The sequence below is a fragment of the Idiotropiscis lumnitzeri genome, chromosome 1 (genome assembly GCF_059441095.1).
Source record: "Idiotropiscis lumnitzeri isolate Australia: NSW breed Sydney's pygmy pipehorse chromosome 1, RoL_Ilum_1.0, whole genome shotgun sequence".
In the NCBI taxonomy this organism is placed as follows: Eukaryota; Metazoa; Chordata; class Actinopteri; order Syngnathiformes; family Syngnathidae; genus Idiotropiscis; species Idiotropiscis lumnitzeri.
Window position 1 is genome coordinate 43,583,673 of NC_142391.1, and position 26,199 is coordinate 43,609,871.

General features: G+C 44.8%; 3 protein-coding genes across 4 annotated transcripts in view; all 3 read left to right on the forward strand.

Annotated features, from left to right (window-relative positions):
• Positions 1-2,860, forward strand: part of vamp8 (vesicle-associated membrane protein 8 (endobrevin)) — an 18,961-nt gene extending 16,101 nt beyond the window's left edge. Inside the window, exons 2-3 of the mRNA XM_088301831.1 lie at positions 741-908; positions 1,227-2,860. Coding sequence (XP_088157957.1) covers positions 741-908; positions 1,227-1,412 — 354 coding nt within the window. The 3' untranslated portion in view covers positions 1,413-2,860. The remainder of the gene's footprint in view (positions 1-740; positions 909-1,226) is intronic.
• An 8,126-nt stretch (positions 2,861-10,986) lies between these two features.
• On the forward strand, positions 10,987-13,428 carry LOC148344719 (uncharacterized). Its single transcript, XM_088308581.1, has 3 exons — positions 10,987-12,227; positions 12,308-13,312; positions 13,354-13,428. Exons 1-3 carry the CDS (start codon positions 12,153-12,155, stop codon positions 13,426-13,428), a joined length of 1,155 nt encoding a protein of 384 aa, XP_088164707.1. The 5' UTR covers positions 10,987-12,152.
• Positions 13,429-13,579: 151 nt separating this feature from the next.
• LOC148344720 (uncharacterized) lies at positions 13,580-16,464 on the forward strand. 2 transcript variants are annotated; one of them, XM_088309476.1, is made up of 5 exons: positions 13,580-13,664; positions 14,327-14,565; positions 15,143-15,400; positions 15,515-15,698; positions 15,778-16,463. In XM_088309476.1, exons 1-5 carry the CDS (start codon positions 13,619-13,621, stop codon positions 16,134-16,136), a joined length of 1,086 nt encoding a protein of 361 aa, XP_088165602.1. In that variant the 5' UTR covers positions 13,580-13,618; the 3' UTR covers positions 16,137-16,463. The 2 variants fall into 2 exon arrangements, with proteins under 2 accessions (XP_088165602.1, XP_088165611.1); XM_088309485.1 differs by lacking the exon at positions 13,580-13,664 and adding an exon at positions 14,171-14,242 and having other exon boundaries at positions 15,778-16,464.
• The last annotated feature ends 9,735 nt before the right edge of the window (positions 16,465-26,199 follow it).

Genomic DNA, 26,199 nt, shown 5'->3' on the forward strand with positions numbered 1-26,199 from the left:
TTCCATCGTCAAGGAGATTATTTGGTTAGACCCTAGTCTCTCGTCCCTTCAATAAATAGACCAACCGTTTGGTTGAGAATTTTTCAGACAGAATCAAAATCTTATACCGTACATCCAACAATGCATGTTTTTTATGTTACTTATCTGAATAGCACCTGTTACTTTATGAGTCGCTGCTCGGCCCAAAATATTGTATGAATTTTTTTGCACTTAATGATTGTGTCCCACTGCTTTACCAGTAAATTAATATTTCATACCTTTATATTGGAAAGCTGAAATGTGGCAAAAGATCAAGCGGGCCAAATAGTTTTGAAAGCCACTCTAAGTTTCCCAATTCTTGTTGCACGGATACAAAGATTTCTCTACATCAGTGTTAAGGATTCATGCAATATGTTGACAGCAGATTGAAGTCCCAAGTATCGTGAAGCTTTCAGGGTATATTTATCTTGAATGTTTAGGTCAGATTCCAGATTAAATGTCTTTTGTGGGATTTGACTTCAAAAGTTCCATTGTGTTGACAGACGATACATTAGAGGAATGTCATTCACATCAGCAGCACTGTTAAATTGAACCATAAATCTGAGTAACTCGGACCTAATTGACTGGTAATATCAAGGAGATAGTCGATCTGGGGTAGTAGAGCACTTAAACATGATTATAGAATTCACTAAAAACATGGTAGGTCAATTTTATTTTGACATGAATTTGTTCAATATTTTTTTCCTCTTTTTTTTTCTCAGGAGCGAAGGGGTGCGGATTTGACACCAGAGGCATTGGATAAAATGGCATCCTTAAGGAATGAAGTCGATGGGGTGAAAAACATCATGACGCAGAATGTGGACCGAATCCTAGCCCGGGGAGAGAGACTGGATGATCTCATGGACAAGTCGGAGGATCTGCAAGATGGAGTCAGTCTTTTGTATTATTGTTTCACAAAAGAGCGACGAAATGTGTTTTGCTTTGTGAATTGTGCATTCACTAACTAGCCAGTGATAGCAGTGATCCTTATCAGTGAAACCTGAATCTGCAAAGTCCGTTTAACATACCTGTAGCTTTGTTCTCCATTTTTGTGACATCATTGTCATGCCAATATCCCATCAAGGGCTGCTTCTGAGTGTGTTCATCCACAGTGCTGTCAGTTTGATGATGACCTCCGCTTGTTGGGTGACTGTGTCACATCATGAGACGTTTGTTGAGCTGACGGCTGTCCTCTCCCCTTTGTCCAGGCTAAGCACTTCAAGCACACGTCTCATAAAGTGGCTCGTTCCTACTGGTGGAAGAATGTCAAGCTGGTTGTGGTCATCGTGGTCATCGTCCTCATTATCGTGCTCCTCATTATCCTCCTGGCCACTGGTGTCATCCCCGTCAGTGCCCCTGTGCCGCCTATTGTCGAACCCACGCCCGCCCCATAAAAACAGACGTAAATTAATTGTACAGACAGATTTAATCATTGAGCACATTCCTGTTGCACGGTTACAAATTGATGGGGCATGTTAAGCAAATTGCTTGCTGTCTGTTGAAATGTTGGTTGTTTTTTTTAGGCTGAATCTAACAGTGACTTTCCGTTTTTATGATTTTTTTTTTTGCAATTTGGTATTAGTAACTTTGACTGTTCAACTCATGTAACCCTTTCGCATATGACAAAGTATGGTGGATGCGGTTGTATCGGTTTAGCACACAAATTGTTTAGGCCTGAACGAGCTCCACCCATCATGTGTTTCGATATCAATGGGGAGTTCTTTGCTTTTGAAATGGATGTTTACTTTATGAATGTATGGATGTCATTTTACTGCAGGTCACTGGAAAGAAAGGCTTAAATTTTAGCTTTGTCCAAAATGTTAGAATTTGGTGGTTTTGAAGCCAGACAATTTAAATGTTCCTTTAAATTGTGTCTCAAAAATCGCGAGTAAATATAACAATGTTTTTATTGTCGGAACTTGCTCCTCTGGTAGGTCAAAGGGATGACGTGCTAATTAAGCTATTGGAAACATCACATCACATCATCTTCAACTTTTCTTCTTATCTTTCTGCATACACAGACTCGTAAGCTTGTGCTTTGATGCTTTGCAGTGGCACAAGCCTTGTTACGCCTATTTTTGTCCTCATGTTGCATTTGCACTGTCCTGCTTTGTTTCTCTGTCATCTAACAAGTGCAAAGCAAAGGTTTGCATTTAGCCACGCAAACTTGAGCATCACGAAGCATAAGAGCCCCAAAACTTGGTCCAGTCGCCAAACCAGAAGGGTCCTTTAGGTTTTCTTGGCTTGTTTTGCTCTACTTTTGGTAAACCAATAGCCGTTTGTCTTACACCTTATAACAGGAATATTTGTGAGACGTGTAACACGCAGATGTGCAAATGTGTAAATCGCAACCTGCCACCGCACTGCATTGTCATCGCAAAGGTCAATTCATTCCCTTTAACTGTATATAGTAGAAATCTTCCCATTTGTGTGTACAGTATATATGTATGACTGCCTTTCAGCTTTATGTTAATGAGTGTTTGTGATTCTTTGATTTAGGGGTATTTATTAAATACATTATGTTGTTAGTAGGCTTTTTTTTAATCAATTGTGAACTGCATTTGTATGAAAGGCAATTAGGGACATATGTCACATTTATTTTGAGAAAAATAAAGATTTCATATATCCTTTTAAAAAAAAATTCTCTTTTTACCCTTTACATGTTTGTGGTCAAACCTCTTCACCTGACTCAAACTGTGTAAATGTCAGAGGCTCCAGCCACAACTGTTACTGTCGTAATGACCTCTTGAGCTTGTGATTCAACTTTTTCCAATTTCAAATTACTTGTATTATGTACTGGGTTTAGTTTCCTTGCATGAAATAAATGAATTTTCTTCTATAATCTTTTAGTGTTTGTCTTCATTTTTAACTGTCCACTGACTTCTAGAATATCAATACAGCTCAAACGTTTTTCCGTTGAAACAAACTCGGAACTGATGTTCACCGCCGGTGGACTGGGCTTGTTCATTTACAACTCAACGTTAACAATTCAGCTTGCCATGGTCTGTACTCTGTCACTGTTTGCAAGTTGAAATTGATTGTAAGGAAAATTTGTAGTGCATCACTCCTGCAATACTATTGCTGAGAAGGGTTTTATTGTTACCATTGTTGAGTGCATATTTTTATACTAAGCAAGAACATTGCCATATCTTTCTGAAATGCTTTGGATAACATAGTGTACTGGACTCCTGATTATACACACTAAAGACTAAAAATGCATGACAAGTCACCACCTTGTACTCCAGTAGCTACTAGTGATGCAATTTTTGAGAACTTCAAATGACTGTTGCCAGGCCATTGAAGTCAATACACACATTGCCGCACCACTGCAGCATGCTGAAATTTCGATTTATATCTCTATAAGATTGCTGGGGAAAGCCATGTTGTGAAAATGGTAAAACATCTGGACTCAGCCCAAACGGAAGTTAGAAACATTATTTTCCACTTTGTGCAATGTGCAGTTTGTAGAACTTATAAATTGTATTTGTATATATTATCAGTACCATCTTTTTTCACCTTATACTGGCTACAGGCTGGTCTGTCTACCTGCCAATTGAGAGAGCTTCCACTACTTAAAAAAAAATCCATTAAATTTTTTTCCATCTGTATCGGTACCGCTTCTCCTCATTAGGGTTGTAAAACTGCATCCTTCAGTTGCTCCATAGTTGTGCACTCTGTCGTTAAACGCCTCTTTGAAAAGAAATATTTCATGAAATTGCTCCATTGTCCAAAAATGAAAACATGCCATCTGGTAGAAAACACCAAAAAAGACAAACGTTTCATCTAGAATGGCACTCATGTTTCCCAAATTGTATGATTTAATGAATTTAAGCGTGTAGTAAAATGTACACCTTGACGTAAACAGGATATTATTGATACAATATATCCAAAGAGTTGAAGTTTTAACTGACAAAATCAGAGAAGAAGCCGCACCCTTGGGAAGTTGCATCATATTTGCATCAACACACCAAAAATGGTTCATGAAAAAGCCAAATTGGAATTTAAATCCAATGAGTGACAGCACTGCTCTTAAATCAAACGATAATCCAGTCAGCTAACAGAATCTCAATATGCATCAATTGAATGCCTGTTTATTAGCATTCACACAAAAGTAGAGTTAACAAAAATGCTTGTCTTTCAGCAGTTAATCCAAAAGACATCTGCCAGGCATTTACTTATATGATAGGACTTGTTGTAATACTGCTAGTATCATCCAAATTCAGGAGATACCGTATAAAAAGAACACACACCGCTGTTGTAATTCCACATGATCTTTACGTATTTTTCAGTGTCAGGTGGTTTATAATGCAAAGTTAAAATCAACAACTGACCACTTTTAAGCTGAGAATGTCGCTGTTTTCACAAATAACCAGTCCATTTTAAACTCATGTAAATGGAAGTCAGCATACACCCGGTACAATTGAGAGTCCTTCTACGGCCAAATTAATTGAATCGGCTCCAAACACCTGCCTTTTCAACATGAGTTGTAGACTTTTCATATTGACTTGCCAAAGTTTGGTTTTCCCTGCACATTGCCCTTATCTGCGCTTCTATTTATTTATTGGCGCTTTATTCAAATAGGTCATGCAATTGAGAGGGGGATGGACAATTCAGACAAATCCAAAACTTTTCTCTAGAGCTTGTCCTTGTTAGACATTGGGGCACGAGACAGGGTTCACCTGGTGGTCACTAGCCAATCTCCAGGCACATTTACACTCACGTCCACGCCTACGGACAATTTAGAGTCTTCACTTGACCTTACTTTCATGTTTTGGGAATGTGGAAGGAAGTTGGAGTGTCTGAAGAACTCCCAGGCAAGCATGGAGGACACTAAAGGATAATGTAAATGGCAGTCAACCTGAAACAGAACAAAGGGTGGACTGCTAGGAGCCACTTTTGTGATCCTGGCATGGAAGTCCATTGTTTCAGAGGGGTCTCGTTCACACCTCCTGTGGTGCAGCTGTGATCCAATCTTCCTGCATTCCTCTCCTGAGTGTCTGGTCATTAGCATGGTCTAAACTTCGGTTACACTTAAAGGATTTCATACTTTTGACTATTAAAGGAATATAAGAGTTTGAGCTTAACATAGTTCATTAGATTTGGTGCATCCAATGTATGAAAATGTGATATTGTAAAATGCTGAGAGTGTGACTGGTGGAGCGAAACTGGTTGCGGGGGTTGTGCAGGAATGGAATGTTTTAGAAGCAGATGGTGCTGAGCGAGACGAGATGACTCCGGGAGCATTGGCTGAAGGAGCGGCCATCGGGGGATCGCACGCAGGAGGAGCCACGGGATTCGGCGGGAGGAGAAAGACCAATGAGAGCGAGCTAAAGTTAACTGCAATACACATAGCCAATAGAATCGTGCCAGGATACCTTTGTCTGTGCCATTTGCATGTTGTATAGTATGAATCATTATTGGGCAACTCGGAGGTAGAACACATTCGCTGGTGGCAAGAGAGGTGTAGAGTTGTATTGAGAGGGACCCGAGAATCAGGTGCCATGTAGAAATTCTGTATTGGGAATAAATCCACTTTGTGCGTGAAAATGCCGGCTTCCTGATACCTTTCTATTGCAGAACGAGCGCGCATATTGTTGGATGAGTGAGAGTTGGGTAAGGTCGCAAATTGGAGTCAGATTACTTATTTGAGTTTACATTGGGTTAAAGTTAAATTCTAACATTGATATAAAGATAAATTCCAACAACACGTAAACTCTATGCAGGATATTCAAACCCAGGGCCTAATGACCGTGACCGAGTGGCTAATCCCTGAACCATGTTGCCCATTTTAAATTACAAAAATTATTAAATGGAACTGCGAAAGCTATTAATTGCTAAAAATTTGGTGTGTTTTTTCTTACCCTAATTTTTTTTACCCTAATTTGCTATGCTTTGCCGAAGCTTCATTCAATCAAGAGCAATTGATCTGAAATGGACTCGTATTTTTCTGTATGAGAATTGCATAAGGATTGTTAAGCTTTTACCTGACACAAGTTGGAGACAGACTCCAACTGAGAAGACTCGTCATTGAGCCTCAGAAGACCAACCGGGAAGCGGAAAGGAAGTATGAGGAAATGTATTTCACACATTTTGTTTCTTCACCAGAGCAGCAATCACTCATAAATTAAATCCACGTATTTGCAAACAGCACAGAAAAGTCTGTTTATCTTAAATATTGCACAGTATTTTTGAAAAGCTGTTTTAGTCATATCAATGGCAAGGTTCTTACAAAAAAAAAGGAGTGGGGTTGTTGCACAAGAAATCCGAAATCCGGCCCAGCTAAACTTGGAGCCAACATGCCTAAACAGTGAACTCATCAACAAGACAGATTATGTGAAAATTATTGTTTACTGGCAGACACTATCTTTACTTGGATGTTGTCTTTTTGGGTGAAAAAAATAAATCAAATTCAATTATCAATGTCTGCTCATCTTTTTTTTTTCATTTTCAACTCACTATTTTCTTGGGGTTAGGGGGGGACATAAAACTTTAGAAATGAACTTCTTTAGGAGATCTCACAAATCAAAGAGCAGAATTGTCCCACTAGCCAAGTAAACAGAAGACCTACATTTGAAACAGGCACAACACACCCACCTGTTCTGTTGAATCAACAATGAATGTCCCAACAGAGAGAACATGTTGTTTAGTCAACAAATGGTAAAGCTAAAGTTTTAGCCTGTGACAACACATGAGATTTTGGAATAACGCAAATTTATAGAGGGGAGAAAACAGCTCTTTTGTTTCTGAGCGAGCTCAGACTGTCATGTGGATGCCAGTCAACTACCCATGGATGACAATTAGGCAATTATGGGAAAACATGGTGGTCGGAATGCTGACTATGGCCTTTGTATTTCTGTATCTTTTCCCAGAAAAAGCCTTTTGTTTGCTGGGTCTTTGACCTGGCCGGTTCTGGACAGACTCATGTTTTTCTGTTTCAATTATAATACGCCCCTGATTTACTATGATGACGACGAAATATTGACGCACTTACAACGTAAAAACCCACTGGCAGTAACTTATGTATCGACACAATGCTCATCTTATTTGTTCTTAGAGTTAGGGTTTAGGTTTAAGGTGAGTCTTAAGTTTGGTTTTAGGGTTAGGGTTAGGGTTAGAGTAAGGGTTTGGGTTAGGCTTTAGTGGTTGGAGTTTGGGTTAGGTTAGGAGGTCTATAAAAAAAAAAAAATAAAAAAATTTGTGTAAGAATCGAACCCGGGTCGCCTGCACACCAAGTAAGCATTTGAGCAGCAAAGCTGGCTAAGATACTAGGGTCTTGATCAGGGGTGGGCAAACTTTTTGATTGGTGGGCCACAATGGGTTCTAATATTTGACAGAGGGGCTGGACCAGGAGCAGGTGGATGGAGTGTTTTGGTTACCTCACCTCATCGGAGAAAAAAAAATAAATTTAATTTTAAATGAAAGTGAACCAAAGCATTCCAACAATATATACGTCTTTGAAAAACCACAGAATTTAGAAAATATAACATTAACAAGGTTTATTCATTTAATTCTTTTCAAGTTCGGCGGGCCGGATTAAAACGTTTAACGGGCCGCATGTGGCCCCCGGTCCGTATTTTGCGCACGGCTTTTCTAGAGTATGGGTTTAGGTTTAAGGTTAGTGTTGGGTTTTAGGGTTAGAGTTAGGGTTAAAGTTTGGGTTAGAGTTAGCGTTTGGGTTAGGGTTAGGCTTTTGTGGTTAGAGTTTGAGTTAGGTTAGGAGGTCTATAAAAAAAAAAAATAATTTCGTGTAAGAATTGAACCCAGGTTGCATGCACACCCAATAGTGTCATTAACCATGCGACCATCACAGCTGGCCAATGTACAAGGGTCTAGAGTTAGGGTTTAGGTTTAAGGTTAGTCTTAAATTCGGTTATTGTGTTCGGGTTAGGGATAGTGTTAGGGTTTAGGTTAGGCGTAGGCTTTAGTGGTTAGAGTTTGGGTTATGTTAGGAGGTCTATAAAAAAATCAATTTGTGTAAGAATCGAAACCCAGGTCGCCTGCACAACAAGTAGCGTCATTAACCTTTCGACCATCACAACTGGTTAACACCTTAGGGTTTAGAGTTAGGGTTTTGGGTTAAGGTTTTCGGTTTAAGGGTTAGGTTTACGGGTTCGGGTCAGGGTTTGTAAATTAAAAATTCATCCATCCATTTTTTGTACCACTTCTCCTCACGAAGGTCGCGGGGGTGCTGGAGCCTATCCCAGCAATCTTCGGGTAGTAGGCGGGGGATACCGTGGACTGATTGCCAGCCAATCGCAGGGCACACGTAGCCGAACAACCACCCGCGCACACACTCATACCTACGGGCAATTTAGCGTGTCCAATCAACCTGCCATGCATGTTTTTGGAATGTGGGAGGAAACCGTAGAACCCGAAGGAAACCCACCCAGGTACAGAGAGAACATGCAAATTCCACACAGGATGGCCGGAGCCAAGATTGAACCCACAACTGATGCTGTCTCTTACTGTGAGGCCATCATGCAAACCCGATTTTGCAGCCGTTAGCTCGGGGCTTCGCGGAATTGTCCAACACAGCGACGCAGCGTTTGCGGATTTTATTCACATCGCGTTTAAAGTCCAGATCGGGCAGTTAAAACGCACGATAACGCACATAACGATCGGCTCTCGTTTGAAACAGAATTAACAAAGGGTTTTGTTTCATTATATTTCCCTTTTTGAACAAAAAACATACTTTTTACAAAATGTCAGCTTTGTAGTTGCTTCTTTTAGCCGCTAGATGGCAGCGCGAGACCACGTAATAATTCATCCAGCAAAACTGCCCAAGCCCGGGGGGAACTTGGTTGGTTTTGCGCTCCATGCCTTGCCCCGTTCCTGAAACGGGTTTCGCCGTTTTTCATGTGATTGCATTTCCCCAAACAGCCAGTGTTTTTCTTGCACACTAAATTGGTGTAAAATTAGGGTTAATTGATGTGCAGTTGGAGGTGTGGCTAAACCCCTTGAGTGCTTCAAAAAGAGATTTCCACCTTGCACTGTCTTTAGCACTCCGCCATCATGAAGGTAAAAGACGGCCGTCTTTTTTAATCACTGTCCTGGATGAACATGTACGTGCACCGTTTCTGACAATACATAAGTGCTTTGGACTCGCGCCGCACAGCCAACTGGTCAAGCGCTTCTCCATTTTTCAGTTATGTCGCGCTGTTGGACGCGGTGCGCGCTCTCAATTGCCGTCTCAAACATGGCGATCGTTTGCAAAATCACGGAAGTGCCGTAATGACGCGCGGGTCGAGACTGTGCTCCGTGGCCGCCGTGTGAGTGGGTTCGGGTCTGTACTTTGCACTTCGGGCGCTGCTATTATTTCGTTGGGTGTAAATCATTGGTTCGATTTTGACTCGGTCGTCGAGTGACGACCTGGTACCGCGAGCTTTATGGGAAATGTAGTTGTCTTATGGCAACTCGCTCATGCGATCGAAAACAAAATGGAACCGAGTGCAGTCTGTATTATTAATATCCCTATTATCATTATTATTGTTATCGTTGTTGTTATTATTATCAGTAGTAGTTGTAGTAGTACTATTAGTAGTAGTAGTAGTATTGTCTCGTCTTTAAAACGGCTGCGCTGACCACAACCTATCACAACTCGTAATGTTGCGTTGCTGTACGCGGTGCGCGCTCTCAATGGCCGTCTCAAACATGGCGATCGTTTGCAAGATCACGGACGTGCTGCCATGACGAGTGGGTCGACACTGTGCTCCGTGGCCGCCGTGTGAGTGGGTTTGGGGCTGTACTTTGCACTTTGGGTGCTGCTATTATTTCGTTGGGTGTACGTAAATCATTGGTTCGATTTTGACTCGGTCGTCGAGTGACTACCTGGTACCGCGAGCATTATGGGAAATGTAGTTGTCTTATGGCAACTCGCTCGTGCAATCGAAAACAAAATGAAACCGAGTGCAGTCTGTATTATGAATATTATTATTATTATTATTATAATTGTTATCATTGTTATTATTATTAGTAGTAGTTGTCGTCGTAGTAGTATTATTGTCTCGTCTTTAAAGGACAAACTTCAGCTCTCCATCAAATTGTCGTCTTTATTCTCGTAAAACGGCTCTGCTGACCGCAGCCGATCACAACTCCGGGCATCTCGCTCCATCATCTCTCTCTTTAGGAGTAGTAGAAGTAGTACTAGTGTCATTATTAGTTCTAGTCCTAGTGTCATTATTATTATTAGTAGTAGTAATGTCATTATTATTATCATTAGTGGCAGTAGTGTCATATTATTGTTATTATTATTATTATTATTAGTAGTAGTAGTAGTAGTGTCATTATTATTATTTATATTATTATTATTAAGAGTAGTAGTGTCATTAGTAATAGTATATTATGATGGATGTTAGTTTTGATTTATGGATTTATTTGAGGCTTGCCCATTGCATAAATATTTGCTGGATTTATTTACACTTGGGTGTAAGCATATATAGTTTGAATGGTATTTATTTGATTCTGTGTCTTTTAAAGCTAAAACTGCATTTAACATCGTTTTGGTTATTACTCTTTCCACTAAATCCTCTTGCTCATTCCACCTGCTCATCAGTTACTGCCCAGGACTACACTGTGAGCAATTGTTCATTTAAATTGACAAGAGGAAAATAAATAAAGAGGAAAAGTGGAAGCGTTTTGAGCGTAATAATTTCCATAAAACACCGTGGTCAACCACGTCCGTGGGGTAAAATGGAACACTGTCCCACCATTCTTTGTCAATTTCCTGGCTTTACAAGTACTGTTCCCGGTGATGGACACAAACCTTTCCAGCAGTCCAATTAGGGTGATTGATGTCTAATTAGGGGCGTGGCTAAGCCATTCACTGCCTTTAAAAGGCGATCTTTCACCTGCCCTGTCATTTAGGACTTTGCCAACATGAAGGTAAGACCCCGTGTCTTTCGTATCACTATCCTGGATGGACATGTACTGGTCCTGGAAAATATACATATGTGGAGATCAGTGTTGGTATTTACCTGCCTTGTTATTGATGACTTTGTCATCATGAAGGTATCGCTACATTATTTTTAGTCATCATCCTGGCTGTACATGTACTGTTCCCGGTGATGGACACAAACCTTTCCAGCAGTCCAATTAGTTAGGGGTAATTGATGTCCAATTAGGAGTGTGGCTAAACCCATTCACTGCCTTTAAAAAGATTTTCACCTGCTCTGTCATTTAGGACTTCGTCATCATCACTATCCTAGATGTACACATAGTCTTTCCGGATACAGGTACGTACTTTTTCCTGCAGGTGGACACGTGGAAATCAGTCTTGTTTCTGGACATTGCTATACATTTCCTACGTGCGTTGGGCTAAACCCTGAAACATGACTTCATCAAACATGTACACCCGTCTCTTTTGCCCTCAATGGAGCTGCTGTTTTGGGCAATTATCGTATGGCAGGACAATTCCTGAAACTTGTCTTTATTCACCTTTCATTCCTGTCATTTCCCCTCAGACGAGCTACTGTCCAACAGCTGTGTTTGTGGGACTTAAAGTACGGCGGTCCAGTTCCTGGAAAAAATGCCTTTACCTCTGTTCACTTCTGCCCTCATTCGAACTACTGTCTTGTGCATGTTTTTGGGGGACTTGCCGCATGGTGGTCCAATTAATGAAAAATAAACTTATCCTTCGTTCAACCTGTCCTTTGGCCACAGTGGAGCTACTGTCTACCTTACCCACCGTTCACTCTTACCTGTTGGCCACATTTAAACAACTGACTGTCCTGGGCATGTATTTGGGGGACTTACTGCACAGAGGCCAAATTTCTTACTGAACGCGTTTGTGGGACTTAACACATGGGGGTTGGAGTTAACTTATTGATGATATTGACATCATGAAGGTGAGACCTCTGTTCGTTTACATCACAATCCTGGAAGTATACATCCTCGTCCTGGAAATAGACGCATTGTAAAATCAGTGTTTCTCATGAACCTTTCTGGACAGACAGATTTCAAACATGTTTAAAATATCCCTTTACTCACCCTAGAAGCGAACGTGCCCGCAGTGTGGAAACATCTACTCCTCGCTTTCGCGCCATTTGCGAGACATCCATGGCCTTACGGATGCAAAAGTAAGGCGGCTCCTCATCAGCCGACGAAGCCTTCGCTATAGTGGAAGATTGAAGTGCCCCATGACAGACTGCAGCTCGAAGTTAGAATATGTGAGGCTAGATAAGCACCTCATAGCTGCACATGGGAAACACCCGGTAGTACACTCTTTACAGAGCAAGTTTGTGAAAATATAGTCTGCTTTCTTACTTTTAATCATTTAATGCTCATCCTACAGGGAAGTCATCTTTCTAACCTCATGAGCCGGGCCAAGAAACGGGCGATAAAGGAGAGCCTCAAGTCCCTCTCTCAAAGCAATACCCAAATGTCACCACCAGCGCAAGCTCCAGCCCAAGCTCCAGCCCCAGCAGTTCCACGGACCCCACCTCCACCAGCAATGCCATTGTGCCAAACTGCACTTGCAGGAGCACTGCCTCAGACTGGCGCCCTGCCCCCACCACAGGCAGCTATGACAGATGGGTTACAAACACTGAAAGCGGGGCTTAGATTACTCCTGGATGGGGTTGAGATTCTGCTGTCTGTACCTCAAAGTATGCTTGCCAGCTCCACTCCTGCCACCCACTTCAGTGAACCTGCAGCCGATATGATCTGTGCTCCCCCAACACCATCTGCCTCAACAGCCAGCTCTTCACCTGCCTCCCGCCTCAAAGAGTCTGTTGCCAGTCCGCCTTGTGCTTCTCCAACACCGCCTGGCTCAACAGTTCTCCCTACTCAAGCCACCTACCTCAGAGAACCTGAAGCCAGTTCATCCTGTGCTCCTACAACATCATTAGCCTCAAGAGCCAGCTCTTCTCCTGCCTCCCGACTCAGAGAGTCTGCAGCCAGTCCGCCTTGTGCTTCTCCAACACCGTCTGGCTCAAAAGCTCGCCCTACTAGTGCCACCCGCCTGAGAGAACCTGAAGCCAGTTCATCCCATGCTCCTACATCATTAGCCTCAAGAGCCAGCTCTTCTCCTGCCTCCCGACTCAGAGAGTCTGCAGCCAGTCCGCCTTGTGCTTCTCCAACACCGTCTGGCTCAAAAGCTCGCCCTACTAGTGCCACCCGCCTGAGAGAACCTGAAGCCAGTTCATCCCGTGCTCCTACAACATCATTTGCCTCAAGAGCCAGATCTTTTCCTGCCTCCCGACTCAGAGAGTCTGCAGCCATTCCGACTTGTGCTCCTCCAACACCGTCTGGCTCAACAGCTCGCCCTACTCGTGCCACTCGCCTCAGAGAACCTGAAGCCAGTTCATCCTGTGCTCCGACAACATCATTTGCCTCAAGAGCCAGATCTTCTCCTGCCTCCCGACTCAGAGCGTCTGCAGCCAGTCCGCCTTGTGCTCCTCCAACACCATCTGACTCAAAAGCTCGCCCTACTCGTGCCACTCGCCTCAGAGAACCTGAAGCCAGTACATCCTGTGCTCCTACAACATCATCAAGAGACAGCTCTTCTCCTGCCTCTAAACTCAGAAAGTCTGCATCTAGTGCCACCCGCCTCAGAGAACCTGCCGCCAGTACATCATTTGCTGCTGCCGCGTGCACCGCACCCATGGCTCATGAGACCTTGAGAAGTGGGAGCCTTACACCCAACTTGGGTATGTATTACTACTGTTGTTTTAAAGGAGACTATGAACATCCTGTTCCCATGTTAAGACAGTAAGATTAATTTTTGTTTTAGACCACCTATTGGATTCATTTGAGGCACACCTCATAGGGCCCAAACATTCAGCAAAAAAATCACGGAGCATTAAGCAGAGAACAGCTTGCGTAAAAAGGTTCCTCCTCTATATGTTAGGGGAGCCCACTGACATCAATAAGAACCTGCTGTTTTTAAATGACATGGTCAAGCTTAATGGGTAGGTACTGCTGCTTTATTCTCTCCAAATCCATGTCATTGCATTCATTACCATATTTACAGTGCATATTCTTTACTTTTTTTTTTGGGTCATCAGGTTCCTCACTCACCTCAATAGCACTCTGAAGCCCACGACCCAGAAACATGTGATCATACACATAGAGTCTTTTTTGAGATTTGTGAAGCTGTCTAATTTGCCCAAAATTCGAATATCGATCAAAATCATTAAATGCATTTTGTACAAGTTGGCCGGGTGGAAAAAGGGGTTATGGACCTCAATTGTGCTGCAAAGAATGGAATATAAAAGGCAAAAGACAGGTGCGACTCAATGTAAACAGGTTAAAACAATTGCTTCACTAAAACTCTTATGCCACTGAGTAATTTCTCCTTTATTTTTTACAGCTAACCTGGTGAAAGCAGAACAAATGCTGGCCTTCATCACTCGAGCGGAAGAACAAATAGAGGCTGTCCTTGGTAAACTTGCCGGAGACCCTAGAAACACAGCCATGCTGGCCCACAGTGTTGGACTGTTGGTGGGCTTGATGCTTTCGACGTCAGGGCACAGGAAGTGTGTCTTCCTGGGCATGACGACAGATGACGTCTTGAAAGCCGAAGCGTACAAGAACACGTACACAATAAGGGTGAGTGTTATTGGTGATTTTTTTATTTATTTATTTTTTTCCAAGGCGTTCTAATCTTTGAATCTATACTCCCCTTTCCAGGGCTCGTACTTACCTACCATCCATTTTTAACCCATGTTTGAACCACCATCCTTGGGATGTGTTTTGGGGGCATATCGCATGGTGGTCCAAATTCTTAAAAATTGCTTTTCCTACCGTTAACTCCTTCATAAAACTCCCAGTGAAGCAACTGTTCTTAGCATGTCTCTGAGGTACCTACAGCATGGAGGTCCAGTCTATGGAACTTGACCACCATTCACTTACATTTTTTTTCTTTCCACATTTGAGTTACTGTGTCTGTGGTACTTACCAGGAGGTTCAATTCCTGGGTTTTGAATTTACCTACCATTCACTCCTGACCTTTTCCTTCAGTCGAACAACTTTGCAGGGCATGTGTTGGTCATACTTAGCGCACGGAGGTGTTATATTTTGGAACATGAACTAAACATCCACATGTTTCCCATTACCTAAGCAACTCTGTTACAAATGTTATCAAGATTCTCAGCATAAACATTTCTTCTACTTTGTACTTTTCAAGGTGGCTGATCACAAGACCGCCAAAACGTACGGTCCTGCAGTAGTGGCAATCAGCAACAAAGTTATGGGATACCTCAACTCTTTCTTGAAAATAAGGCCAAGACTACCCGGCTTCAAAAAACGTCCGACGACATTTTTTTTTAACGGATCTGGAAAGGAAATGTTGAAAATGGGGTTCTATTTCACAAAAGCTTGGAAGGGGTTTGGACTGCCAGGGGCCCCAACGCTTTGCGATATCCGGACGGCAATATCAACTTGGGTGAGTTATGTTTAGCAATGGTTCCATTTCCATACCATGAATAAATCTCTCTCTCTCTCACCCACCAGATGTGCCTTTTGCCATGACTGAAAATGATCACCTTCTCTCCTACAGACTGATCGCATTCTCTCGACTGAAAGAAAACATATAATCAATAAAAGTATGTGCCATGACCCAACGACGGCAAATGAGTTTTATGTAATTCATCCAGAGACGACACCAGCTCAGGCACGTACAATAAGACGGGATATCTTGATGTCCTTGTTAGACTCTGCCCACCTGTCCACGAGTGGACAAGGTAAGTGTATTAGTAGTTGTTTATCCATTACATGTTCTTGCTGGCTAGATATCTCAACAATTGCTTTCAAAATCATCAGAGGTCAAGGGTCACAAGAGTGACTCTGACGTGGAGACGGAGGAAGAGGACAAGAAGAGCAACAGTAACTCTGAGGAGGAAGACAGCAACAGCAGTGACTCTGAGACGGAGGATGAGAGCAAAAACGGTGACTCTGAGGGGGAGACGGCTGTTGAGGAGAGCAGCAATAGTTGCACTGAGGGTGAGATGGAGGACGAGAAGTCCCAAAACCATAACTATGTAGAGGAAGAAGAGTTCGAGGCGAAGCCCCAACAATACGACTCATGGGAAGAGAGCCAAAGTGAGGATGAAATGCAGCACCATGAGAACGAGACTCCTGTTGAGGGCCAAGAGGAGGTTGGGGTTGAGGACATGGCTTAGTCCATCCGCATAGCCTGCAACTGTTATACTTGTTAAATTAATAACTGTTTATTATAGTTACGCTCATTTTATAGCCTGCAACTGTGAACTTTTATACTTAATAACTGATGTTTATTATATTTAAGCAGATTTTTTTTTAGCCTGCGACTGTTAACTATTATGCTTGTTAAATTAATAACAGATGTTTGTTATATTTAAGCACATTTGTTTTAGCTTGCAACTGTTATACTTGTTAAATTAATAACTGTTTCTTATATTTAAGGATATTTTTACATAAAAAGACTACTGTTTAATTGTTTTTACGGTCGAAATCATGTTTGATGTTGAATGTGCAAATGTTTATAATAAAAGATTTGTGGTTACAACATGACCCATTTATTGCTGAATTTCCGCAAAAACAAAATCCACTACCAGAACGTAAACTCAATTTGTTGATACGTATAATGTTTACGGCATGTGTCCAAAAAATAGGAGTCCAAATCCATAAAAATGACTTACCCATCTTTCACTCCGGACGTTGCCCAGAGTCGAGCTACTGTTCCCGGCTTGTCTCATGGAAGACTACCGCTTGTGGACCCAAATCCGAAAAAATTACTTCCCCACCTTTCACTCCGCACTTTGCCCGGAGTCGAGCTACTGTTCCAGGCTCGTCTTGTGGAATACTCCCGCTTGTGGATCCAAATCCGAAAAAATAATTAACCCACCTTTCACTGCTGGCTTTGCCCATAGTCAGGCTACTGTTGCCGGCTCGTCTTGTGGAATACTCCTGCTTGTGGATCCAAATCCGAAAAAATGACTCACCCACCTTTCACTGCTGGCTTTGCCAGTAGTCAGGCTACTGTTCCCCGCTAATCTCAAGGAAGACTGCCGCTTGTGGACCCAAATCCGAAAAAATTACTTCCCCACCTAGCACCCCAGACTTTACCCGGAGTCGAGCTACTGTTCCCGGCTCGTCTCATGGAACACTACCGCTTGTGGACCCAAATCCAAAAAAATTACTTACCCACCTTTCACTCCTGACGTTGCCCAGAGTCAGGCGACTGTTCCCGGCTCGTCTTCTGGAAGACTACCGCTTGTGGACCCAAATCCGAAAAAAGTACTTCCCCACCTTTCACTCCGGACTTTGCCCGGAGTCGAGCTACTGTTCCAGGCTCGTCTTGTGGAATACTCCCGCTTGTGGATCCAAATCCGAAAAAATAACAAACCCACCTTTCACTGCTGGCTTTGCCCATAGTCAGGCTACTGTTCCCGGCTCGTCTCATGGAAGACTGCCGCTTGTGGACCCAAATCCGAAAAAAATACTTACCCACCTTTCACTCCTGACGTTGCCCAGAGTCGAGCTACTGTTCCCGGCTCGTCTCATGGAAGACTACTGCTTTTGGACCCAAATCCGAAAAAATTACTTCCCCACTTTTCACTCCGGACTTTGCCCGGAGTCGAGCTACTGTTCCCGGCTCGTCTCATGGAAGACTGCCGCTTGAGGACCCAACTCCCAAAAAAATACTTCCCCACCTTTCACTCCGGACTTTGCCCGGAGTCATGCTACTGTTCCCGGCTCGTCTTGTGGAAGACTGCCGCTTGTGGACCCAAATCCGAAAAAAATACTTACCCACCTTTCACTCCTGACGTTGCCCAGAGTCGAGCTACTGTTCCCGGCTCGTCTCATGGAAGATTGCCGCTTTTGGACCCAAATCCGAAAAAATTACTTCCCCACCTTTCACTCCAGCCTTTGCCCGGAGTCAGGCAACAGTTCCCGGCTCGTCTTGTGGAAGACTGCCGCTTGTGGACCCAAATCCGAATAAAGTACTTCCACCCCTTTTACTCTGGACTTTGTCCGGAGTCAGGATATTGTTCTAGGCATGTGTGGTGAAACACTACTGCTTGTGGACCATAATCTAAAAAAATTACTTAGTCACCCACCTTGCACTCCGGACTTTGCCCAGAGTCAGGCTACTGTTCCCGGCTCGTCTTCTGGAAGACTACCGCTTGTGGACCCAAATCCGAAAAAAGTACTTCCCCACCTTTCACTTCTGCCGATGCCCAGAGTCAGGCTACTGTTCCCGGCTCGTCTCATGGAAGACTACCGCTTGTGGACCCAAATCCGAAAAAAGTACTTCCCCACCTTTCACTCCGGACTTTACCCGGAGTCGAGCTACTGTTTCCGGCTCGCCTCATGGATCACTACCGCTTGCGGTCCCAAATCCGAAAAAATTACTTCCCCACCTTTCACTCCAGCCTTTGCCCGGAGTCAGGCAACAGTTCCCGGCTCGTCTTGTGGAAGACTGCCGCTTGTGGACCCAAATCCGAATAAAGTACTTCCACCCCTTTTACTCTGGACTTTGTCCGGAGTCAGGATATTGTTCTAGGCATGTGTGGTGAAACACTACTGCTTGTGGACCATAATCTAAAAAAATTACTTAGTCACCCACCTTGCACTCCGGACTTTGCCCAGAGTCAGGCTACTGTTCCCGGCTCGTCTTCTGGAAGACTACCGCTTGTGGACCCAAATCCGAAAAAAGTACTTCCCCACCTTTCACTTCTGCCGATGCCCAGAGTCAGGCTACTGTTCCCGGCTCGTCTCATGGAAGACTGCCGCTTGTGAACCCAGATCCGAAAAAAGTACTTCCCCACCTTTCACTCCGGACTTTGCCCGGAGTCAGGCTACTGTTCCCGGCTAGTCTCAAGGCAGACTACCGCGTGTGGACCCAAATCCCAAAAAAATACTTACCCACCTTTTACTCCAGACAAAGTCCGGAGTCAGGTTATTGGTCTAGGCATGTGTGGTGAAACACTACTGCTTGTGGACCATAATCTAAAAAAATTACTTACCCACCTTTCACTCCTGACGTTGCCCAGAGTCAGGCTACTGTTCCCGGCTTGTCTCATGGAAGACTGCCGCTTGTGGACTCAAATCCAAAGAAAGTACTTCCCCACTTTTCACTCCGGAATTTGCCCGGAGTCGAGCTACTGTTCCCGGCTCGTCTCATGGAAGACTGCCGCTTGTGGACCCAAATCCGAAAAAAGTACTTCCCCACTTTTCACTCCTGACGTTGCCCAGAGTCAGGCTAATGTTCCCGGCTCGTCTTGTGGAAGACTGCCGCTTGTGGATCCAAATCCGAAAAAAATACTTACCCACCTAGCACCCCAGACTTTGCCCGGAGTCGAGCTACTGTTCCCGGCTCGTCTCATAGAACAATACCGCTTGCGGTCCCAAATCCAAAAAAAGTACTTCCCACCTTTCACTCCGGACTTTGCCCGGAGTCGAGCTACTGTTCCCGGCTCGTCTCATGGAAGACTGCCGCTTGTGGACTCAAATCCGAAAAAAGTACTTCCCCACCTGTCACTCCGGACGTTGCCCGGAGTCAGGCGACTGTTCCCGGCTCGTCTCATGGAAGACTGCCGCTTGTGGACCCAAATCCGAAAAAAGTACTTCCCCACTTTTCACTCCTGACGTTGCCCAGAGTCAGGCTAATGTTCCCGGCTCGTCTTGTGGAAGACTGCCGCTTGTGGATCCAAATCCGAAAAAAATACTTACCCACCTAGCACCCCAGACTTTGCCCGGAGTCGAGCTACTGTTCCCGGCTCGTCTCATAGAACAATACCGCTTGCGGTCCCAAATCCAAAAAAAGTACTTCCCACCTTTCACTCCGGACTTTGCCCGGAGTCGAGCTACTGTTCCCGGCTCGTCTCATGGAAGACTGCCGCTTGTGGACTCAAATCCGAAAAAAGTACTTCCCCACCTGTCACTCCGGACGTTGCCCAGAGTCAGGCTACCGTTCCCGGCTCGTCTTGTGGAAGACTGCCACTTGTGGACCCAAATCCGAAAAAAGTACTTCCCCACCTATCACCCCAGACTTTGCCCGGAGTCGAGCTACTGTTCCCGGCTCGTCTCATGGAAGAATGCCGCTTGTGGACCCAAATCCGAAAAATTTACTTCCCCACCTTTCACTCCGGACGTTGCCCGGAGTCAGGCTACTGTTCCCGGCTCGTCTTCTGGAAGACTACCGCTTGTGGACCCAAATCCAAAAAAATTACTTACCCACCTTTCACTCCTGACGTTGCCCAGAGTCAGGCTACTGTTCCCGGCTCGTCTTGTGGAAGACTAACGCTTGTAAACCCAGATCCGAAAAAAGTACTTCCCCACTTTTCACTCCGGACTTTACCCGGAGTCGAGCTACTGTTCCCGGCTCGTCTCAAGGAAGACTGCCGCTTGTGGACCCAAATCCGAAACCAGTACTTACCCACCTTTCACTCCTGACGTTGCCCAGAGTCAGGCTACTGTTCCCGGCTCGTCTTCTGGAACACTACCGCTTGCGGTCCCAAATCCGAAAGATTTACTTCCCCACCCTTCACTCCGGACTTTACCCGGAGTCGAGCTACAGTTCCCGGCTCGTCTTGTGGAACACTACCGCTTGCGGTCCCAAATCCGAAAAAAGTACTTCCCCACTTTTCACTCCGTACTTTGGCCGGAGTCGAGCTACTGTTCCCGGCTCGTCTCAAGGAAGACTGCCGCTTGTGGACCTAAATCCGAAAAAATTACTTCCCCACCTGGCACCCCAGACTTTACCCGAAGTCGAGCTACTGTTCCCGGCTCGTCTCATGGAAGACTACCGCTTGTGGACCCAAATCCGAAAAAATTACTTACCCACCTCTCACTCCTGACGTTGCCCAGAGTCAGGCTACTGTTCCCGGCTCGTCTTGTGGAAGACTAACGCTTGTAAACCCAGATCCGAAAAAAGTACTTCCCCACCTTTCACCCCGGACTTTGCCCGTAGTCAGGCTACAGTTCCCGGCTCGTCTTGTGGAAGACTGCCGCTTGTGGACCCAAATCCGAAAAAAGTACTTCCCCACTTTTCACTCCGGACTTTGGCCAGAGTCGAGCTTCTGTTCCCGGCTCGTCTCATGGAAGACTGCCGCTTGTGGACCCAAATCCGAAAAAAGTACTTCCCCACCTTTCACTCCTGACTTTGCCCGAAGTCAGGCTTCTGTTCCCGGCTCGTCTTGTGGAAGACTGCCGCTTGTGGACCCAAATCCGAAAAATGTACTTCCCCATCTTTCACTCCTGACTTTGCCCGAAGTCAGGCTTCTGTTCCCGGCTCGTCTCATGGAAGACTGCCACTTGTGGACCCAAATCCGAAAAAAAGTACTTCCCCACCTTTTACTCCGGACTTTGTCCGGAGTCAGGTTATTGTTCTCGGCATGCATGGTGAAACACTACTGCTTGTGGACCATAATCTAAAAAAATTACTTACCCACCTTTCACTCCTGACGTTGCCCAGAGTCAGGCTACTGTTCCCGGCTCGTCTCATGGAAGACTGCCGCTTGTGGACTAAAATCCGAAAAAATTACTTCCCCACCTTTTACTCCTGACGTTGCCCAGAGTCGAGCTACTGTTCCCGGCTCGTCTCATGGAAGATTGCCGCTTGTGGACCCAAATCCGAAACCAGTACTTACCCACCCATCACTCCGGATTTTGCCCGGAGTCAGGCTACTGTTCCCGGCTTGTCTCATGGAAGACTCCCGCTTGTGGACCCAAATCCAAAAAAAGTACTTCCCCACCTGTCACTCCGGACGTTGCCCGGAGTCAGGCTACTGTTCCCGGCTCGTCTTGTGGAAGACTCCCGCTTGTGGACCCAAATCCAAAAAAAGTACTTCCCCACCTTTCACTCCTGACGTTGCCCGGAGTCGAGCTACTGTTCCCGGCTCGTCTCATGGAAGATTGCCGCTTGTGGACCCAAATCCAAAAAAAGTACTTCCCCACCTGTCACTCCGGACGTTGCCCAGAGTCAGGCTACTGTTCCCGGCTCGTCTCATGGAAGACTCCCGCTTGTGGACCCAAATCCAAAAAACGTACTTCCCCACCTGTCACCCCAGACTTTGCCCGGAGTCGAGCTACTGTTCCCGGCTCGTCTCATGGAACACTACCGCTTGCGGTCCCAAATCCGAAAAAATTACTTCCCCACATTTCACCCCGGACTTTGCCCGTAGTCAGGCTACAGTTCCCGGCTCGTCTTGTGGAAGACTGCCGCTGGTGGACCGAAATCCGAAAAAAGTACTTCCCCACTTTTCACTCCGGACTTTACCCGGAGTCGAGCTACTGTTCCCGGCTCGTCTCAAGGAAGACTGCCGCTTGTGGACCCAAATCCGAAACCAGTACTTACCCACCTTTCACTCCTGACGTTGCCCAGAGTCAGGCTACTGTTCCCGGCTCGTCTTCTGGAACACTACCGCTTGCGGTCCCAAATCCGAAAAATTTACTTCCCCACCCTTCACTCCGGACTTTACCCGGAGTCGAGCTACAGTTCCCGGCTCGTCTTGTGGAAGACCGCCGCCTGTGGACCCAAATCCGAAAAATTTACTTCCCCACCTTTCACTCCTGACGTTGCCCGGAGTCGAGCTACTGTTCCCGGCTCGTCTCATGGAACACTACCGCTTGCGGTCCCAAATCCGAAAAAAAGTACTTCCCCACCTTTTACTCCGGACTTTGTCCGGAGTCAGGTTATTGTTCTCGGCATGCATGGTGAAACACTACTGCTTGTGGACCATAATCTAAAAAAATTACTTAGTCACCTTTCACTCCTGACGTTGCCCAGAGTCAGGCTACTGTTCCCGGCTCGTCTTCTGGAAGACTGCCGCTTGTGGACCCAAATCCGAAAAAAGTACTTCCCCACTTTTCACTCCGGACTTTACCCGGAGTCGAGCTACTGTTCCCGGCTCGTCTCAAGGAAGACTGCCGCTTGTGGACCCAAATCCGAAACCAGTACTTACCCACCTTTCACTCCTGACGTTGCCCAGAGTCAGGCTACTGTTCCCGGCTCGTCTTCTGGAACACTACCGCTTGCGGTCCCAAATCCGAAAAATTTACTTCCCCACCCTTCACTCCGGACTTTACCCGGAGTCGAGCTACAGTTCCCGGCTCGTCTTGTGGAAGACCGCCGCCTGTGGACCCAAATCCGAAAAATTTACTTCCCCACCTTTCACTCCTGACGTTGCCCGGAGTCGAGCTACTGTTCCCGGCTCGTCTCATGGAACACTACCGCTTGCGGTCCCAAATCCGAAAAAAAGTACTTCCCCACCTTTTACTCCGGACTTTGTCCGGAGTCAGGTTATTGTTCTCGGCATGCATGGTGAAACACTACTGCTTGTGGACCATAATCTAAAAAAATTACTTAGTCACCTTTCACTCCTGACGTTGCCCAGAGTCAGGCTACTGTTCCCGGCTCGTCTTCTGGAAGACTGCCGCTTGTGGACCCAAATCCGAAAAAAGTACTTCCCCACCTTTCACTTCTGACGATGACCAGAGTCAGGCTACTGTTCCCGGCTCGTCCTGTGGAAAACTGCCGCTTGTGGACCCAAATCCGAAAAAAGTACTTCCCCACCTTTCACTCCTGACGTTGCCCAGAGTCAGGCTACTGTTCCGGCTCGTCATCTGGAAGACTACCGCTTGTGGACCCAAATCCGAAAAAAGTACTTCCCTACCTTTCACTCCTGACGTTGCCCAGAGTCAGGCTAATGTTCCTGGCTCGTCTCATGGAAGACTACCGCTTGTGGACCCAAATCCGAAAAAATTACTTCCCCACCTTTCACTCCGGACTTTACCCGGAGTCGAGCTACTGTTCCCGGCTCGTCTCATGGAAGACTGCCGCTTGTGGACCCAAATCCGAAAAAAGTACTTCCCCACTTTTCACTCCGGACTTTACCCGGAGTCGAGCTACTGTTCCCAGCTCGTCTCATGGAGCACTACCGCTTGTGGTCCCAAATCCCCAAAAATTACTTACCCACCTTGCACTCCAGACTTTGCCCATAGTCAAGCTCCTGTTCCCGGCTCGTCTTGTGGAATACTCCCACTTGTGAACCTAAATCCGAAACAAATTACTTGCCCACCTTTTACTCCGGACTTTGCCCAGGGTCGAGCTACTGTTCACGGCTTGTCTTGTGGAAAACTACAACTAATGGATCCAAATCCGAAAAAAATACTTAAAGCAATTACTGAGATTTTCAATTGATTTTTATTATTTGTTGTACATCTCAAAATTTCTCACTTTCTTTATCATAATACGGATTCTGTTTCTAACATTTTCAACAGTTAGTTTCCTCTCATTGCAGATATCTCGGAATGCTGGATTTTTTTGCAAGACATCTATTATTCTTGTCCTTGTGATATGTTTTTTCTGGATCTCATGTTTGAAAATAAGACTCAGCATGGCGAGAAATTCTGGTGTCAACCTGAGCTGTCTTCTTTGACCCTGTAGACATGAAAATGTGAAAAGGTTAATGCCTTCATGGCTATTAAGAGTTCATATACTATTTTCCCTTCCCACAATTCTACTTACAGGCGTGCTAATAATTTCCGGAAGTGGCATTGGTTTCTTCGGTCGTCCCTTTTTCGTCCTTGCCTGAAACTTTATCCTTGAAAGATCCTGTCCATCCCCCTCATTTTGTTCAGACTTTTTGACTTTTTCGCTTTGGATTAGATTGTTCTGGTTCTTCTTACATTTCCTGGACTGGGGAGTGTGGGGAACAACCTATGGACAAAATATGGTATATTTTTTGGGGAAAAATTAAGTATCCCAAGTATTACATCTTCCTATAACACAATGAATGAACCACTTTCAAGAATTCAACTCACCATATTCTGGAAGACATGCTTCGATATAAACAACACACGTTGTTCCAGGAGTTCTTCCTCGTCGTCACTGGTGGTGATGTCCAACTATACAACAGAAACAACAACATATAGAAATTAGACAAGGATCTGAATCACTATAACCCCAATAATGACATGATCTTCATAGATATCACCTTGGTTTTGCAAATATTTTTCTTTCTTTCCCCATACTGGTTAATATCGGGGTTATCACCAGACTCCCTTGACACTTTCCATCCATCTTCCACATTCTTTTCGGATTTCTTGACCTTGGTGCGATGAATGTTGCCCCTCTGTTTCTTCTTCCGTTTCACGGACTGTGAATCACCAGCCTCCCTTGAAACCTTTCTTCCATCGCCCACATTCTTCTTGTTATATCTTCTTGATATGTTGACTTTTTTGCAAGAGTCTTTTTCATTCTCTTTATAATTCCCTTTAATGGACTGGGGAGTGTGGGTGGCATCACCAGCCTAAGGAAACAGTATGTTATATTTTGAGGGGAATGTAATTGCCATAATTTGTACTACATGAGCCACTTCCAGGAATTATACGCACCACGTTCAGGGGTTCCTTCTGTGTTGAGTGGAAGACCGGTTTTTCCAGGATCTCTTCCACATGTTCACTGCACGTCAAGCCCACCTGTACATCAATCACATACGAAATATAAGACATGCATAGGAATAATAACTTCCATAATAACGACATGCATCTGGCCTTCCCCAACCTTTGACAAGATCATTTAATATGTTCCAAGTTGTGCCGTGCCCGCACTGTCTCATCATTGAGTATCGTGTGTGGGAAAGATGCATATATAAACAGGGTGGTGACGATGACGTCATCACGCAACGGCCAATCCTTTAACCCTGTGCACAAAATTTTGCGAGGTGCTTCGACCTACTGTGAACCACATGACACTTTGAAAATGGTCATTGGCTCATTGCCTATGGTCGAGAAATGCCCTTTGCCCCCTGTCAGGCAACTATCTCGGGCAATTGTCTAATTTAACTACAGTATGGGAGTCTAATAGCCGGAACGTGACCTAATCGCTCATGTATTCTTAAGTGTAGCGTATGAACGTCAAATTCCTGGAATATGACCTTCCTGCCCTTTCACCTTTTAATCATTCCACTCAGTCAAGCAAAGTAACTCTTTTTTTGAACTATGCTTTATTTCATGATTTCATTTTTTTTAAAGCATTTCTTTGGCATCAGCTTTATTTTATGATTTTGTAATGAGCAAGAAAGTATATGACGATCAGATAGACCAGCAAAGCCACACTTGTGACTCCAAGGAGTAGAAAAAGCAATCCCTCGTCACACGGGCAAGTGCATCTGAAGGAAAGAAAAAGAATTTATTGAAAGTCTATCACATCAAGTTGAATATCCATCCATCCATCCATCCATCATCTGTACCGCT

What these genes read in the sequence shown, in the direction of transcription:
- LOC148344719 (XM_088308581.1), top strand. Translation starts at nt 12,153, where the DNA reads ATGACAGACTGCAGCTCGAAGTTAGAATATGTGAGGCTAGATAAGCAC. An exon ending in CTGCACATGGGAAACACCCG is followed by an intron (nt 12,228 to 12,307) that starts GTAGTACACTCT and finishes CTCATCCTACAG; the next exon opens with GGAAGTCATCTTTCTAACCT. An exon ending in CTCGCCTCAGAGAACCTGAA is followed by an intron (nt 13,313 to 13,353) that starts GCCAGTTCATCC and finishes ATTTGCCTCAAG; the next exon opens with AGCCAGATCTTCTCCTGCCT.
- LOC148344720 (XM_088309476.1), top strand. Translation starts at nt 13,619, where the DNA reads ATGGCTCATGAGACCTTGAGAAGTGGGAGCCTTACACCCAACTTGG. An exon ending in GGACGGCAATATCAACTTGG is followed by an intron (nt 15,401 to 15,514) that starts GTGAGTTATGTT and finishes TCTCTCCTACAG; the next exon opens with ACTGATCGCATTCTCTCGAC. An exon ending in CCTGTCCACGAGTGGACAAG is followed by an intron (nt 15,699 to 15,777) that starts GTAAGTGTATTA and finishes CAAAATCATCAG; the next exon opens with AGGTCAAGGGTCACAAGAGT.